At 34.7% G+C, this 19,066-nt stretch overlaps 1 protein-coding gene across 7 annotated transcripts in view; it reads left to right on the forward strand.

Moving 5' to 3' along the window:
* LOC150108191 (uncharacterized) overlaps positions 1-19,066 on the forward strand; it is a 368,644-nt gene that overhangs the window by 304,746 nt on the left and 44,832 nt on the right. The window contains exons 18-22 of one of the 7 annotated variants that reach the window (XM_090390641.1): positions 158-223; positions 339-404; positions 517-582; positions 695-760; positions 11,210-11,297. In XM_090390641.1, the coding sequence (XP_090246767.1) occupies positions 158-223; positions 339-404; positions 517-582; positions 695-760; positions 11,210-11,297 (352 nt within the window). The remainder of the gene's footprint in view (positions 1-157; positions 224-338; positions 405-516; positions 583-694; positions 761-11,209; positions 11,298-19,066) is intronic. The other 6 variants (XM_090390644.1, XM_090390642.1, XM_090390643.1 and 3 more) reach the window with 6 other exon arrangements.

Below are 19,066 nucleotides of genomic sequence, written 5' to 3' on the forward strand. Positions count from 1 at the left end.
CAGCTCTCAGAATTTTTTATTATTATGGCTTGACTTAAAAGGTTGCTGAATCATGGCTTTATTACTTTTTTAAAAAATTGTTTAGTTTTGGTAATTTTAGTGAGTGGCAGTTATTCAAGTACATAATTTTTAATATCTGTATATTTTAATTTTCAAGGTAAACAATAGTCCAACAAATGTCATAGGAACATTTAATGCAGCTGACACTATAGACGATTTCAAGGTAATTTTAAATTACCTTGACTTAATTACTTGTTTAATTGTTTTGTTTTGGTAATTTTACTGAGGTGCAGTTATTCAAGGATATAATTTTTAACATCTGTATTTTAATTTTCAAGGTAAACAATAGTCCAACAAATGTCATAGGAACATTTAATGCAGCTGACACTATAGATGATTTCAAGGTAATTTTAAATTACCTTGACTTAATTACTTGTTTAATTATTTTGTTAATTTTACTGAGGTACAGTTATTAATGGATATAATTTTTAATATCTGTGTATTTTAATTTTCAAGGTAAACAATAGTCCAACAAATGTCATAGGAACATTTAATGCAGCTGACACTATAGATGATTTCAAGGTAATTTTTAATTACCTTGACGTAATTACTTGTTTAATTGTTTTGTTTTGGTAATTTTACTGAGATCTTATTAAAGGATATAATTTTTCATCTGTGTATTTTAATTTTCAAGGTAAACAATAGTCCAGCAAATAGCATAGGAACATTTAGTGCAGCTGATGCTATAGATGATTTCAAGGTAATTTAAAATTATTAGCAGTGATTATTATTCTTTTTTTTTATTTTAATCTATATAATCTCTATTAATAGATTTGATTATTATTATTATTTTTATTTGATATTTACATACAGGAATGAAGATTTTATTACCACTTTTCATCTAGCATGAAGGGGGGGGGGGGCTGTGCAGTCTTTACATTTCTAAGTATACTGACCATTTATAACATTAAATGATGTGTTTTTCATGTTAAGTGATAATGAAATATAGTTCTAGTAAAGCAATTTACATATTGCTCATCATTGCCTCTCCTATTATGATACTTCACTTATTTGCATATATCAATTCCATAAATGAGAGGCCAAAACATATGGCACTACCATTCTTAACCATTCACATGGCACTACTTTCTGTAGTGCCATGTGAATGGTTAAGACAAAAGAAACCTATTTCTTGAAGAGCTGAGGATTCTATTCATTAGAGAAAAAATGCTATGGGAGAGGCTGTTCCAAAGAACTGTGGTAAAATGGAATGAAGAAAGAGGATAAGAAGTTGATTCTTTAGAGAAACTTGTGACATTAAGATTATAATATATAGACACGTTTACACAAGAATATTATATTTTAATTTGCCAAATATTTCAGTCTGAAAATAACAGACTATCTTCAGTGGCTACATAGGAACATTTTTTTTAACTAGGTGAATACCAACAATTGATCATTCAAAAGTAGAACGAGCCATGTGATGTTATATCGCTAAGTATTAAAGAGGAAAACATTTTTATCAGAATAATGATTAAATTAAAGATATTAATTCACAAATTCATATAATAATCTTAATTTATAAATAACATTAGACTAATGTAAGAATTAAAGTCTTAATTAAAAAAAAATTATATATATATATATTAATGTGTTATCCTGATTAAACTTTCCCATATTTTTGATAAAGATATACAGTCATTTCGATTCAAGTTAGGGCATTGAAGTAAGGCCTCGGCACTTTCTTTAAATAAATGTTCAAATTTATAGCGACATCTGTGTAGGAGGTGAGTCTTGGACCAGAGGATGTTGTGGCTGGTCTCTATTCCGTGCTGAGCCAATCTAGACTTATCGGATTTGTTGTGCTGAATGAGGACAGATTACAGTTACAAGGAAATTGATACACGCAGGCAGAGACATAGTTGAGCGCTTATTTTTTAGAAGAGGGGAAGTAGGTGGATATTTTGTTAATAGCTATATAAGTGGCTGTTAAATCATATTTCTTCAGAATTCTTGAAATTGGTTCTGAAATCCCGGAAATATAGGGAATTGGAACTCGACGTATTGAATCTGTGTTGCTTTGGATTGGCTTGTAAGAATCAAACAGATTTTGTGTACTCTTTTCGGAGAAGCCATTTAATTTCATGTGGTGTTTGATAGTTGAAAGTTCTTTCTGTAATTCATGAGGAGTTGAACAATTAGTTCTGGCTCGGCGGATTAAACATTTTATGATTCCTGATTTTTGATAAGGATGATGAACAGATAGTGTGAGAATATAACGTCTAGTGAAAGTGAGTTTTCTGTAAACTGTTGTTGTTAGAATACCTGAAGGTGAATGAATGAGGAGGACGTCTAAAAAGAATAACTTGTTGTCTTTTTCAATCTCCATGGTAAACTTAATACGAGGAAGTAAGGAATTGATTCTGGCTAAAAAGGAAGGTAAGGAATCTCTGTTATGAGGCCATACTGAAAAGATGTTGTCTATATATTTCACCCAAAAGGAAGGTTGAGGGAATATAGATGAGAACAGGACGTCTTCTAGATGTTCCAAATAAAAGTTATCTAGAGCAGGTGAAAGTGGACTTCCCATGGCTGTTCCTTCCACTTGGTTGTAGAATTTGTTTTGACATAAGAAATATCCCGAGTGCATCACATAATCAAATAATTTTATAATGTCTTGTGGGAAGATGTCAGCAAGTAATTGTAAAGTCTCTTTGAGAGGTACATTGGTATATAGCGATTCTACATCGAAGCTCGCCATAAGATCAGTAGGTTATAATGAGATATTTTTTAATTTATTTAGGAAATCAGAAGAGTTTTTCAAAAAGGAGCGTGATTTGCCTATATGTGATTTCAATAATTTCGCTAAATATTTGGTTATGCGATAAATAGGTTAATCAATACAGTTCACTATAGGACGAAGAGGAATATCTGTCTTATGTATTTTAGTTAGACCATAAAATCTAGGAGGTCTTGCGAAATGAGTTTTTAGCCTTTCAGTCATGTCTGCATCCAAACTTATCACCTCATCTAGAAGGGAGTTTAATTTCTTCAGTTGTCTGTTGATGGGATCGTGATTAAGTTCTTAGTATGTTGAGCGATCTTGAAGTAGAAGAGAAATTTTTCTTCTATAGTTTGAAGAATCCATAATTACTGTCGCTTTCCCTTTGTCTGCTTTAGTGATGACAAGGTGACTGTTGCTTCTTAAGGAATGTAGCGATTTCTTTTCAGAAGGAGATATGTTGGAAGGAGGAAGCTTGGCTTTAAGTAGAGTAGAAGCAACTTTTAGGTGGAGAGAATTAGCCTTTTCACTGGAAAGATGACTAAGGTTCTGTTTGATGTTAACCAGGAAATCTAGATATGGATTCTTTTTAGGGACTATAGCGAAATCATGTCCTTTTGAGAGGATGAGTGTTTCACTTTCACTACTAGTTAAATGGCGACTGGATACGTTAACAATCCAGTTATCTGGAACTTGGAAAGGCTTGATTTGTTTAGAAATAAGAATATTATATTTGTGGTTTAGATGTTGATTCTGTTTTTTATAAAAACGTTGTAGAGAGCGTTTAGCCACATTAAGAACTAAGTCAGAAAGATGTGGGAAAGTTTGTGGAGATAAAGGTCCGGAGATCAGAAACTTGACGAATGTTAGTAGCAAGATCATGTTTAGCTGCTTTTAGTTGGTTATGGATTAAAGCTAAACTGGTGTTCCTGTAGATATTATGAGCTCCAGGAGATTTGATGGTTTCTTTAATCTTTTAAAGAAACCATCAAAAGAAACCTGTTGGTGGGATTGTGAAATTAATCACAATCCCACCAACAGACAACTGAAGAAATTAAACTCCCTTTTAGATGAGGTGATAAGTTCGGATGCAGACAAGATTGAAAGGTTAAAAACTCATTTCGCAAGACCTCCTAGATTTTATGGTCTACCTAAAATACACAAGACAGATATTCCTCTTCGTCCTATAGTGGACTGTATTGATTCACCTACTTATTGCATAGCCAAATATTTAGCAAAATTATTGAAATCACATATAGGCAAATCACGCTCCTTTTTGAAAAACTCTTCTGATTTCCTAAATAAATTAAAAAATATCTCATTACAACCTACTGATCTTATGGTGAGCTTCGATGTAGAATCTCTATATACTAATGCACCTCTCAAAGAGACTTTACAATTACTTGCTGACATCTTCCCACAAGACATTATAAAATTATTTGATTTCGTGATGCACTCTGGATATTTCTTATGTCAAAACAAATTCTACAACCAAGTAGAAGGAACAGCCATGGGAAGTCCATTTTCACCTGCTCTAGCCAACTTTTATTTGGAACATCTAGAAGACGTCCTGTTCTCATCTATATTCCCTCAAACTTCCTTTTGGGTGAGATATATAGATGACATCTTTTCAGTATAGCCTCATAACAGAGATTCCTTACATCCTCGTATTAAGTTTACCATGGAGATTGAAAAAGACAAGTTATTCTTTTTAGACGTCCTCCTCATTCATTCACCTTCAGGTATTCTAACAACAACAGTTTACAGAAAACTCACTTTCACTAGACGTTATATTCTCACACTATCTGTTCATCATCCTTATCAAAAATCAGGAATCATAAAATGTTTAATCCGCCGAGCCAGAACTAATTGTTCAACTCCTCATGAATTACAGAAAGAACTTTCAACTATCAAACACCACATGAAATTAAATGGCTTCTCCAAAAAGAGTACGCAAAATCTGTTCGATTCTTACAAGCCAGTCCAAAACAACACAGATTCAATACGTCGAGTTCCAATTCCTTATATTTCCAGGATTTCAGAACCAATTTCAAGAATTCTGAAGAAATGTGATTTAACATCCACTTATATACCTATTAACAAAATATCCACCTATTTCCCCTCTTCTATGCTCAACTATGTCTGCCTGGTGTGTATCAAGTTCCTTGTAACTGTAATCTGTCCTACTTTGGAAAACAGGACGCTCTACAGAAAAAAGAATTCAGGAACATCAATCATACATTCAGCACAACAAATCCGATAAGTCTAGATTGGCTTAGCATGGAATAGAGACAAGCCACAACATCCTCTGGTCCAAAACTCGCCTCCTACACAGATGTCGCTATAAATTTGAACGTTTATTTAAAGAAAGTGCCAAGGCCTTACTTCAACGCCCTAACTTGAATCGAAAAGACTGTATATCTTATATTTAATTAAGACTTTAAATCTTACATTAGTCAAATGTTATTTATAAATTAAGATTATTATATGAATTTGTGAATTAATATCTTTAATTTAATCATTACTCTGATAAAAATGTTTCCTCTCTTTAATACTTAGCGATATAACATCGCACAGCTCATTCTACTTTTGAATGATCAATTGTTGGTATTCCACCTTGTTAAAAAACTGTTCCTATGTAGCCACCGAAGATAGACTGAAATAGTTGGCAAATTAAAATATAATATCTTGTGTAAATGTGTCTTTATATTGTAAGGATAAGAAGTTGGTTTGATAAGTTTAAAGCTGAACTATGTATAATGTTCATTAGTTGCTTCTTATGGTCTTGCATGATTAGAGGAAAGGTAGTAGCCAGTTTGGTTGAGTAGCATCCACAAAAATACTTAATGGGGGGGGGGGGATATAATGCTGAAACAGGGTTTGTCAGAAAGCAATTGGAGGTAGTACATAAGAGAGGAGTCAACTGTTAAACAGGTCGTCCACTTCTGTTGTTAGTAGGTTGTGCACTTATTTAGGTTTAGTACATAAAGGAGATGTTTAAGCATCAATGCTAGATAACTGGTAGAAAATCAAAGTCTATAAAGAATTTAAAAAAAAAAACTCCTAAGGCTCCTGATGTGTAATTCATCTTTTTGAGGTATGGCCTGTTATTAAGTGAGCAGCTGGGTACTGAGCAAAGTAGGATGGGTTGGCAATTTGAGACTTAGCTGAACAAATCATATTCTATCTGCTTAACAAAAGAGGTAAACTGGCCAGACGAACAATGTAATATATGCAGGAATGAGGATTAACCACCCTATTCCATCAATTTGGTTGAAAGTTTATATGATCTGAGTTTACACATAAATGTAAAACAGATAAATAGATTGGCTTAAATCATAAGCAGATATGATGACAATATGATTAAATCTTGTGCTAAAATGTGCAAAGTAAACAGTTGCCATCTCGATACGCTATATTAGTTAGATAAGGTGCACAGAGTAAACTCTTATAGGGAACAACCACCATCTCACTAGGACTGATAAGTACCATCAATGAGAAAGCAGAAAAGTTTGCAGAGGAACTACAGAAATATCATAAATTTTTGTAATTGTTAACATAATTGATTTGACCAAGGTGAAGAAAACTAAAATAGGTGAGATATTGCCAAATAGTAAGATGTTATTTATAGGCGATCAAGGAAAGGAAGAACTAGCTTTATTATCCAAACACTAAACACAAACTTCCTGAATGGCAAGCAGTTTCAAGAAGAGTGATATAGTCAAATTTGAAAGAAAATCCATATGTTCCCACAGTAGGTTCTAGTAGAAAAGTGGTCAAGGAATTTTTCAAGTTATTAGACAGGGCAGCAGAAATAAAGAGAAATGAAATGCTGGTTTTGTTGAACTAAACAGAAGAGTAGGAAATCAATCCCAGATATACATAGTAATATTTCGAGAAAATTTGGAGAGAAGAGCAAGTACTTGTTCAGGAAATTTCTTTACTCAGGCACACCAGAAGGAGGGAAAGGAGTTGGTTTCTTGATTCTAAAGAATATTAAGCACTGTGTCATAGACTTTTAACCTGTAAATAGTAGACTTGCTGTAGTAAAATTAAAGGATAAACAGTTAAATATATCTATTATACAAGTATGTGTACCAACAACCTCACACACAATGATCAGGAAGTGGAACTCTTTTATGACCTAATCAACAACTTGATTCATGAAACACTCAAGAAATACTTTCTAATAGTACAAGGGGATTGGAATATAAAAATTTGAATAGATATAAAAAGGAATTTTTTACCCTTTGTCAGCCCTTTTGGATTTGGAGAAACCAATGACAGGTATATGAAACTGATAGAATTTACTTTGCAGAATGATATCACCATAACCAGCATGCTTTTCTCACATAAAATGTCACAGAATGGACCTGAATCTCCCTAAGGGAAAAAAAATCAGAAGCTAATTGGTTAGCTTCTGATTTTGTGTGTAGGTCTGGTTCAATTTGCTCTAATGAACAAGCTCTTAAACAAGAATTAACACTTCTCCTGGTTTCCGTTATGATTCTGATATATTGGAGAGAGTACAAAGGAGAGTGTTAAAAATGATATCAGGATTGTGGAATACTGATTATGATGACAGATTGAGAAATTGTATACTGCAGACACTAGCAAATAGGAGAAAGAGGGGGTGATATGATTGAGCCTTACAAACTTCTGAAAGGATCATACAGGATTTCAATTGATGGAATTTTTCAATTTATGGAGGGTGGGGGAAAGGACGAGAGGGCATCCTTGGAAGATGAGAATGAAGGCTGCCAAGAATGGTGTGAGAGCCAGATTTTTCTCTCAGAGGATGGTGTGTGAGTGGAATGGATTGCCATTGGATGTTGTGAGTGCAAGCAGTGTAAATGAATTCAAGAATAAGTATGATAGCTGGTATGTGTAGTATGCGATCTCCCTTGATGAGTCTCTGACTCCCTGGAGGTCTCTCATAATAATAATAAGAAGAAGAATTATTATTATATATTTATAAAAACTAAATATAAAACCTGTATAAACTTGACAAGAATTAGATCTTTCCCAGTTGCTGACTTTGGAGGTGACCATAATTTAGTCATAGCAACATTTATGTTGAAATTTGGAATTAGAACCATGAGAAAAATAAGAAGACAAAAGTTTAACTTGACTCAAATCAAATTCCACTAAAGAACTTTTTAAAACAAATATTGTTTTTCCTTTTTTCTGAAATCCCTGCTGACTCTCCTGATCGTGATGTCTCTTGCTAACATTTTTCATTGAAGCATCTGAAAATATCCTAGGAAGAGAATGCATTATTAACAAACCTTGGATTACCCAAGAAATGTTCAAGTTTTGTGATCATTGGAAATTACAGCTAATTCAGAATACATTGGGAACAACAAACAGTATAATTAACTGAATAGATACATTAAAAAGGAGATAAAGCTTGCAAAAAATAAGTGACTATTTGAAGAATACAAAAAAATTGAAGATAATCTTCATAAGTATAACCATACAACTGCATACCAAATAATTAAAAAATTAACAAAGCCTTTTGTTTCTAAGAGCTGGATAATTTAGGATGAGGATGAAACAAATATTACTGACCATGATAAAATATTTCATGTAGTATTCTGTTTATTTTATTTGATATCCCTTTAATGTATGGAATGGTTATAGTTTATTTTTAAGTGGAGTCTTCTGAAGAATTTTATTGATAGTATTTTGGCTGTAATCAATTTTCAGAAAGGTATTGCTGATAACTTTTAATTCATCTTTAAGTGCTTGTTCGCTGGAACAAATCTTCAAAGCCCTGTTTTCAGTGTGTTAACGACACAATTCTTTTTTTACATGACAAATTCCTGCCCGATATCACACTACGTTCTGGCTAATTTGTGTGGTAAAACACTTCTACCTACAAAAACAAAGCACAGCTATGTGCTCATTGTTATCTCCACCAATTGCTAACTTTTACATGGACGCTTTTGAGTAACATGCTCTAGATTCCTTTACTTCGAAACCTACAGTTTGGCTTAGATACGTTGACAATGTTTTTGCTATCTGGCCACACGGCCGCCAAATGTTAAACACCTTCCTCAGCCACCTGAACAAACAACATGAGTGCACACAATTTACTATTGAAATTGAAAATCAGAACTCACTTCCTTTCATGGAGGATACACTGATCACACATCCTCCCTACACTTTTTAGCGCAAGCCTACACTGGCCTATATATATATATATATATATATATATATATATATATATATATGCTAACTCATATCACCACCCTTTACAAAAACTTGGAGTCATTAGCACTCTCAAAAACATAACTGTAACAATTTGCTCTAATGAACAAACTCTTAAACAAGAATTACAAATTATTAGAAATACATTTATAAATAATGGCTATAGCAAAAATACTATCAATAAAGTTCTTCACAAAACTTCATCAAAAAATACAGATAATATAGATTACAGTAAAACCATAACTATTCCATACATTAAAGGGTTATCAGAAAATGTTAATAGAATTCTACAATGTTATAATCTTAATGCCACTTTTAAACCACCTATAAAATTTAAAAAATATTCAACTCTTCTAAGGATTTTCTCTCCCCATTGGCTCACCCTGGAGTTTATCATATCTATTTGACCTGTAACGTATCTTATGTTGGTGAAACTGGATATACAACCTCTGTCCATTAAAGAAGAAAGAACACAAACAACACATTAAATTTAACAATTTTGGTGAAGCAGGCCCCTCAGATCAGGGTGCTCTTAACACCCTACACCAAATTGATTGGAAAAGTGCATGTTCTTTACATCATACAAAAACTTATCATGAATGGAAATTTAAAGAAGCCTGTTAAATTTTGATTAACCATCCCAATCTTAATAATAATGGTGGCATAAAAATCCCAAGAATTTGGATGGCACACATTTAGCCTACTTAGTTCAAGTTTTCCAGCAAATCCTGACTTTAGGATTCTAAGCAATCATTTCAGCTTTTATTGGCCACCGTCCATACTTTTAATTTATATGTATACTTATATGAGTAACTTTTGTGTGAATATGTTGCTCTCTAGCTTAATTTATTTTGTAACCAAATGGGTAATAATAATAACAGAACTCTAGCTTTGATGTAGTAAGGGTTTTATTTTTCCACCAGAGGTCAGGTCAATAGTTTTAATGGTTGACCAAATCAATGTAACTTTAGCATACAATATAGATTGTAGTGCAGCTTGTTTCTTTGTATATATATGTGTATACTCCAGATGATGACCTTAATGTGTAGATCGAAACGTCAAATCATTATTTTGGTTTATATTAAACTGAAGTTTTACTCTAACATGGTAGTTGTTTCCATAATTTTTATGATGAATTCTGATCACTGTGTAACCATGAAGGAAAAAATGACATTTAAAATTGGAGAATTAAAAGTATAAATAATTAAAACTGAACATAAATAAAATTATGATAGTTTTCTGTTAAATTTTCTATATCAATATAATATATATATATATATATATATATATACACATACCTTAGAAAAAGAGTGTTGTTGCTTTAAGTAAATATCTAAATAGATCACATGCCCTTTTTTTTTTAAAACAAGAAATGCAAATACTATTTATTTTTACATATTTTTTGTGTCCATGACCTCTTTTCAATCATGCCACAAACATGTAACGCTCATTTTCTGTTATTAAAAGGATGAAAATTTATTTCCGAAACTCTTTGCAATAGGATAAAATGTCAAATTTATCACTATTACTTATTGAAAATGAAGATGTGAATAATTTGAATTATGATGATATTATTGATACATTTGCAAAAGGGAAGTCTAGGAAAAAACATTTGTATTGTCTTTACTTAGCATAAATTTTTTTAATAAATGTAATAAGTTTTTTGTATATATTGATTGTTTTTATATATCTTTATTCATTTTGTAGGGGGGGGCGGGCAGAGCACTCTATCTCGGGCCCCGCCCACTTCAGGAAATGTGTAAGTATGACCCTGTATGTAGAGTTTCCATAGCTTGATTGTTATTGATGAAACTCTTTTGTTGGAAAGACCTGTGATCAAATCCCATCCAGGATGTGAAGAACCATTGTAGGATCTATTTTAGTTGAGTCAGCTAGTAAAGATTTCTCCTCCTGGAAAATTGGATGTTTCATCTCACAAAAGAGTCAAACCAGCCAGAGAATACATGCACTCGCAGATTGCAGCCTATCTGGATAGGATTAATCACTATATCATGATATTGATGAGGTTTATATGAACACAAGTTTCTTGGTGACCTATTTAATATCTGTATTAAATGTATGTATATTCATATGATTTGTGCTGCTACTAGTTGAATGACCTGATTTAATAAACACTTTAGAAACTACTTGCTCTAATGTTTGTATATAAATGTGCATCTATATTATTTTGTAACTATTAATTTTGTGGCTTAGGAAGATCCATTTAAAAGTAAAGATCCTTTTGGAACTGTAAATGGATTTACTACAGATCCATTTTCTGGAGAAGATCCTTTCAAATCTGGTAAGTCTTCTATGCTGATGATTTTTTTTTCCAACTATCTTTTTTAATATTAAGACTCTATATCTTTTTTCTTTCCCTTCATCATTTCCTAATACATGTACCCTTAGAGAATTTTCTTGTTGATTATTTGCATTACTAATTAACTATCACTGTTTACTTGTGCTTGACATTTGTAAACATTTATCTCAGAATGTGATGTTCATACTTTATTCTTCAAAATTTTTAAATAAAGATTGCTACTTTGGTATTTAAGAGTGTTACTGTTTTTTACATGAACTTCAACATTTTGTTACTATCATTGTTGTTAGTCTCCCAGCAGATTACAAAACATGAAATTCTGCTTTCTGTCTAGACACTTGCTTATGACACTAATTACAGAGGCACGTTTGAGAGAGAGAGAGAGAGAGATAACTGAAGCATCTGCAGGAAACTAACCTTCCCTCCCCTTCTCATCACACCATCAGGAGAATGATGAGTTAGAGGTGCATGACATGGCTCTGATACACTCCTCTCCTTAACACACTTAAACAACCCACCCCAGAATCAAGTTCACCCTGGAAAAAGAGGAAAACAACAGCCTCCCTTTTCTAGACATACTAGCCAGCCTGATGGAACCTTGGTTTTCTCAGTTTATAGAAAACCCACCCATACAAGCAGATACGTTCACCAACAATTCCCCCCCCCCCCTTCACAACAATATGGAGCTATTAAGACACTGTACAACAGAGCTAAACTAATCTGTTCAAATGACAATGCCCTAACCACTGAACTAAATCACATCCTCAACACTTTCTCAGCCAATGGCTATCCCTCCCAAAAAAAATCCCAAAAATATTGAAACCAGTAAACCACAACCCACCCACCCTTCACAACAAGGATCACTCTAAATCCATCATCATCATTCCCTGCATCCAAGGCACCTCGGAAAAAATTACCAAAATCTTAAAAAAACATAACTTGACCTCTTGTTGCAGACCATATAGAAAATTGGCATCCCTTATCCACTCTACTAAAGACCAACCACTTCCCCTAGACCTACCTGGTGTATACCAGGTCCCTTGCAGCTGTAAGCTGTCCTACTTTGGCCAAACAGGCAGACAGCAAATATCAGAATTTCAGAACACAAAGACTACATCCGTTTACACCAGTATAGCCACTCTGGTCTTTCGGACTATGCTCTGGATACACGCCACAGAATATGGTGGAAAAAAGCCACAATAACACACTGTTTATTGTGGCTTTCTTGTACCGTTTATTGTACCATGAAAAGTCTTTCAAATTTGAAAGACTTTTCATGGAATCAGCCTCAGCCCTAAGAAACATGGCAAACTTCAACAAATTTGGTTGCATGAGACTGCCCCAAATTTGGGAGACATACATCAGGAGACCTTCAGCCCAATGGCCAAGAATACCCACATAGCCCATCTAGGGGACACCATCAGGATTTTTAGGAGAAATAATAGCTTCCTCGCTTCGTTCCTTATTTACTGTGTGTAGTGCCTGCATGCACGTGTCTTTATTTTGAGTTCCTTTGAAGATGGCAACGTGATGTTGCGAAATATTAGAAATATACATTAAAGTTTAATTTAATTTATATTCTGGTGTATGTTGTGAATTCCTTAAGTTAATTAATAATCATTTATAACCAACGTATAAGTTTCTATGAGAATTACTAAAGTGATTCTATAAGATTGGCACAAAATAATTTTTTAATACATGGGGAGTAGGGGGAAAACAAAGGATCAAACTTGGAAGCTGTCTAAGAGTGTGGTTAGTAAGGGTGTGTGGAGTGGGTTCTTTTCATGGAGAGTAGTTACTGTGTGGAATGGATTGCCAGAGGCAGTTGTGAATTCTCCAAAGTGAATAGGCTTAAGGAGATGTATGATAGGTATTGTATTAATGGATAGATTGCATCTCCAGTGATGATTCATTTGAATCCATGAAGTACCCATATAAATAAATAATAATAAAAAAATAATAAAAAATAATAAATTTTGTTCTTCCAAGAAAAACTTGGAAGAACAAAATTTACAACCACAGGATGCAGCAGTGGAAATATGCAGCTCCCCTTAAAAAATTACCCTAATTTAAATAAATATAGTTGCAAATGTCAGGATATCGGAACACAAAGACTACATCCGGTTTCAGCATTACAGCCACTCTCGGCTTGCAGATCATGCTCTGGATACCTGCCACAGAATACGCTGGAAGAAAGCCACATTATTCTGCAGCAAATTTAAACATGAAAGATTGTTCATGGAATCAACCTCAGCTCTAAAAAAAACTTTCCAAACCTCAGAAAATTTGGGTGCATGAGGCTGCCCCAAATTTGGGGAGCTTGCATTTTGAGAACTTCATCCCAACAGCCAAGACAACCCAATATAGTCTGCTAGGGGAGAACCTTTTTTTTTCCCCATGGAACAAAAGTCACTCTCATCCATGTGTTATCTAGCATTATAATAACATAATATATAATAATGCCAAATGAGACGATTACTGTGACTTCTCTGCCTCATTTCCTTGTTCATTACTTTTGCTGTGTCCTGAATAAACAAAAATTGGGACAAAGATTAATTCTATTCAGGAACAACTATCTTTAATTGTAGGCAGAGAATGTTGTGCTTTGGCAAGGAAATAAAAATGTACATTATAACTTTAAGGCAAACTGAAGAAATGTTTAGCATAAGAAATGTGAGACTTAACCCGTTTGTACAGAGTCAAATAGAGGAATTTATATAAGATTATAATTTAATTAGAGTATCCCATTCTATGTATTGTATGAAAGCAAGTTGAGTGTAAGCCAAAGTCCAAGGGTCACACTTTAGCTGTCCAGAATAACGTATGGCCTAAGGGAAAGAGAAATTATAAGGAAAGCAGAGCGAGAATGCATTCTCGGAAGAACGCCACGGGCACGTGGATGAGTGCCATGCGGTAAAAAACGTAGCTAAGCGCGAGAATCTCCGAGAAAAAAAGGGAAGAATATAAGGGTCAAGCTCCCCCCACGTGAGGCTTTTTGGTTCCTGTTTCCTGCGCCCGTGGACGTTGGCTCGCGCTCTCCACCAACGTGAAGATTCTGGGTTGGCCGGGGAAGTCGTGAGAGGCCTATTGATGTTTGCGAGGCAAGGCTAGCTATCTCTTCATAACAGAGTAGCTAAGCCATATCAAGTGACCGGTAATCCAGATGTGTGCCTGCGGTACCAGAGAAAGTCCAGAGCGGCACATCGCCTTATCGACTCGGGGAACCAGGCCGTGCTGTTATCTTAAGTGATCCGGAGAATCGCAGAACAACGGTGCCTTGATGTCCAGACAAGGCTGATGATAGAACAGAAAGTCATTCCATGGGACGGTAAAGTATCTGATTTCCAATTAAAGATGATTTGAGTGAACTCTGTAGGTCAATTTGTGTATGGACATGCTGTAAAGAACTTTAGAGATTATCCCAATTTGGCAGTGACCTGTCTCTGTTTTGAAAATGTCTCCGTAGAAGGGATCTGTGTGTGAGATAACTGAGACATATTGTGAGATATGAGTAGTGATCAGAGAGTGATTGAAGATAATGTTAAATTAAGCCAGAAGTTTGTATGTTTATAGGAAACTCTGTGAATCTAGTTATTATGCATGTATTCTTGTGTTAATAATGATATCAGAATTTTACTAGGAAAGTGATTATGTTAACCATGTGCTTAAATTTTCTCATGTATATCTTTTAAACCTAAATAAATATGTTTTATAGCATTCACCTGAATCTAGCCTCTCTTATGAATTCAAATAGCCACACATAAAATTATTATCGAACCTAGCGGAAGGGATATATGAACATAGTTTGATTCTCCAGACCACGACTGCATGCAAAGACAAAGTGAATTGAGATTAGTTGAATTAGTGTTAGAAAGTTCATCACTGTGTAATACTCTGAGAGAGCCACCTTGGATAAGAGGCTCATCTATCCTATATCCTATGTACTGGCGCAGCAAAATATAAATTCGTCAATATTTAACAGGCGGACTGTCTCAGAGGTTATATTTTAAGGCCTTGTCCCATACTTAGACAAAGCCCTTGTGAATGAAAGAATTACACATGACTAAACTTAAGAGCGGCCTGAATTTTAGTTTGTTTAAGCGTAGAAGGGTGATAGCTGATTTGCTAGATTTGAAATCTAGAAGAAGTAAAAAAGGTATATAACACTTTTTTAATGTGTTACAGCACAAAACAATAAATCATAAAAAGATTTTTATTAACTAGCTTACAGGTTGCTGAATTTTGAACCAGCATGTTCAAAGCACTACTTCTTAGTCTACGCACAATAGTAAGTAAAACAATTCAAACTGTAATTTCTCCCCTGATACAATTTTGAATTATACAAATTTACTTTTTATGCAGGCTACTTGGCAAGGAAAACAAATTAATGTTACTGCAGTGGTTCCCTGCTACCTTGGACAATTATATGGAGCATTTTGAGAACAAAGTACTTAGCACAGCTACTTTCAAACCTTTAGTTTGGCTGTGTTATGTAGATTACATATTTGGCATTTGGCTCTACGAACAAGACACTTTGGATTTCTTTCATAACTTACCTAAATAATCAACATCCAAAATTTACGTCACTTTACATTAGAAAGAGAACCAATTAACCACCTGCTCTTCCTTGATCACTATTTATCTAAATCTTCAATTACCAACCCTTGCATGTCAACCGACCTCTCTGTAGATACCATGTTATAGTACTTCAATTATCCGAATTTGTCATTTGATTAATCAATTAACTAAGATATAGATTACTATAGTTTGCACGGTTAGCCTAGTGGCTATGCGCTTCGCAACCACATGCCTGGGAAAGGAGTGTCCTGGGTTCAATTCCCATCGCCGACGTGAGGCACTTAAGGATCTTTCTCAGATATAGCCAAGTTAGCCGGTCTTGGGCGTGGACAGCAGGGATTTTCCTCCCGTAAGCAGGCAAAACGGCCCCATGAACACATGAGATACAGCCATAGGATATACTGGGAGGCATAGGGCTAGTCATCTTATCCTCGGGATGGGTACAACTTAGAAGAGCTCAAGTTAGCTCTGTTATAGGCCGGTAGGCCTAATACATAGTAGGGAGAAGAAGAATAGATTACTATACATAAATAATCACATCATCATCATCCAGTCCAATAGTATGGAAACCTGAAACCCCCCCCTAACTCATACAGGCAGGGCTATTTATTCTAGTGATACAGCCTTTACCACAAAACTCTCTTGTATATGCCACACTTTTTTGGCCAATGGCTACAGCCCCTACAAAATCGAAAAAATCCAAATATACTCCCCCACCCTCCAACACACAAGCAAAGCACTGCTATTTCTATTTCACATATCCTGGGTACATTAGAAAAGATAGCTAAAATGCTAATGTAATATAATCTATACACCGCATTCAAACTACACATCAAATTAACAATCTGGTCTCTTAAGACAAACTTCATCCTCTGTCACATCCTCAAGTGTACAATATGCCCTGTGATTGTAACAAGTTCTACTATGGACAGATAGGAAGATCTGTTAGCATCTGCCTCAGAGAATATAAGAAATACATTCACTACCATTATTATGGTATGATATAGAAGTCGTTACAATTCAGAAAGACTATTTTTAGAATGAGCAATAGCTATGAAGCATTCTCCTAACCTCAGGAAGTATGATTGCATATATAACATTAGAGGACACCAAATTAGGGCTTCAGGTCTTTACAATTTGGATTAGTTCGTGTACTCATATGCAGGGTCGGACAAGTAGTTGTCCGACTGTAAGGAGTAGTTGTGCTCAGAAGATGCTGATTTGAAATCGAGTGAAATATAATCATTGTCAGTGGTTCTATGTTATATTCCCTTGTTCCTGTTCTCTTTTTGTTATATTTTGTTCTTATACCACATGTTTTGTTCGTTCGTGGCACTTCGCTCTAATTCTCTTCCTAAAATTTTTTTCTCTAACTTTGTCTATCAAATACTATGTAGGGCCCTTAGATTACCTACTTTCTAACTTGTGTGAGGCATACCCCTTTTTTCTCAGACGAATTTATATACTGCACCAGCCTGAGCTTAGGTACAGAGTATATCTTAACCTGAAATTAGATGCCACTAATGTGGTTACAACTAAATCAGAGGCTGTCGGTGTTCTAATCTTGCAGTCATAGCCCCTCCTTCTTAACTTACTTTGGGTATCCCCGCATGCATATACAGATTAACAGGTTCGTAAATTTAATGAGTGGTAAGAGTCAGTCTACATGGTCAGATTACACACACATGAAACAATGAAACATATTTAATGAACTCATAAGTAATACAAGACATAGACATTATGTAAGCAATACTAAGTTAAAATCATCTAAGGTTTCACTCTCTCTCTCATACCTTAAATATACAAATTTCTCATTACACATAATGTTTCCTTCAAATGGTTAAAATACTATATACAGTTGATCAGGTGCTGGTTAGGCACAAACACATCTTGTTTACTTTTCGTATGGGTTAAAACATTGGTTCTTAACAAATTCACGGTTCTCGGGCAGTCAGTCCAATGTGATTTAAAATGTTCCATAATCTACTTAATCTTCAAAGTTCATTTTTCGTTCTGAGACACAAAATTTCTTCCGTTCACAATCATCCTAATGTTTAAGAGACAAAGAATATGTAAAGTACTTATCTACACTGCACAGGTTTTCAGGGTTCCTTCCTTCGTAGTGGAAAACTTTGTTGTTCAGGGTTTGCTGCCACGTGGGAATCACGTGTATTCTTAGAGTCTGGCACTTGCTTCTTCAAGAATTACATCAGTGCACTTTCTTTGCCAATGGCCCGCAAGTTTATCTGCCGTACTCTGCTGCGATGCCTTGCCAGGACTTACGATAGTCAACTCTGGGAACATAGGAGTTGGACAACGTTGACCACTGAGGAGCACACAGAGAGAAAACCGGAACAAAACAAATGGGGGCGGGGGGTCCAGACCTGTGTTGCTGCATATATTCTCCCTTTCCAGCGCCCTCTTTTCGAGTTAGATTTTTCATATTCGTCCCCGACAGGTGATCTCATTGCACCGCCATACGGGGCTTTCCATTTTTGGGAGTGCATGCTTCTAGATATTTTCCACAAATTAGCACCCATGGGCGCTTATAATATTACGGTGGCATTTGAGCGACCTTTAGCTTTTCTTAGGCAGAGTACTGACATTCTTGCATGTGTAGTTATAAATCACTAGTAATTATCTTTACATATACTCTTTGATTATTTTACATTTACAATTCTAATGTAGGATCTGTCAAAACTTATACTAAATATTTCTTTCATCTTACTGATCATGATATTAATTCTTCTATCTTAATTGCTGAAATGACAGGTATGCTCTCTCTCTTAGTGGGGCATATTCTGTTAAATTCTGGATGGGTGACTTCATTGTAATTGAGGTTGCCCATTTCAGATCTAACAGGTATGATATAGAAGTTGCTACAATTCAGAAAGACTATTTTTAGAATGAGCAATAGCTATGAAGCATTCTCCTAACCTCAGGAAGTATGATTGTATATATAACATTAGACATCAAATTAGGACTTCGGGTCTTTTACCATTTGGATTAGTTCATGTACTCATTGTATGCAGGGTCGGACAATTAGTTGTCCGACTGTAATGAGTAGTTGTGCTCAGAAGATGCTGATTTGAAATCGAGTGAAATATAATCATTGTCAGTGGTTCTAACAGGCATTTAAATGTCATCTACGATCTTCCAAGTATTTTTGGATT

Source organism: Typopeltis vanoorti, chromosome 3 (assembly GCF_054136105.1).
Source record: "Typopeltis vanoorti isolate ZY-2024b chromosome 3, IOZ_Tvanoo_1.0, whole genome shotgun sequence".
Lineage (NCBI taxonomy): Eukaryota > Metazoa > Arthropoda > Arachnida > Uropygi > Thelyphonidae > Typopeltis > Typopeltis vanoorti.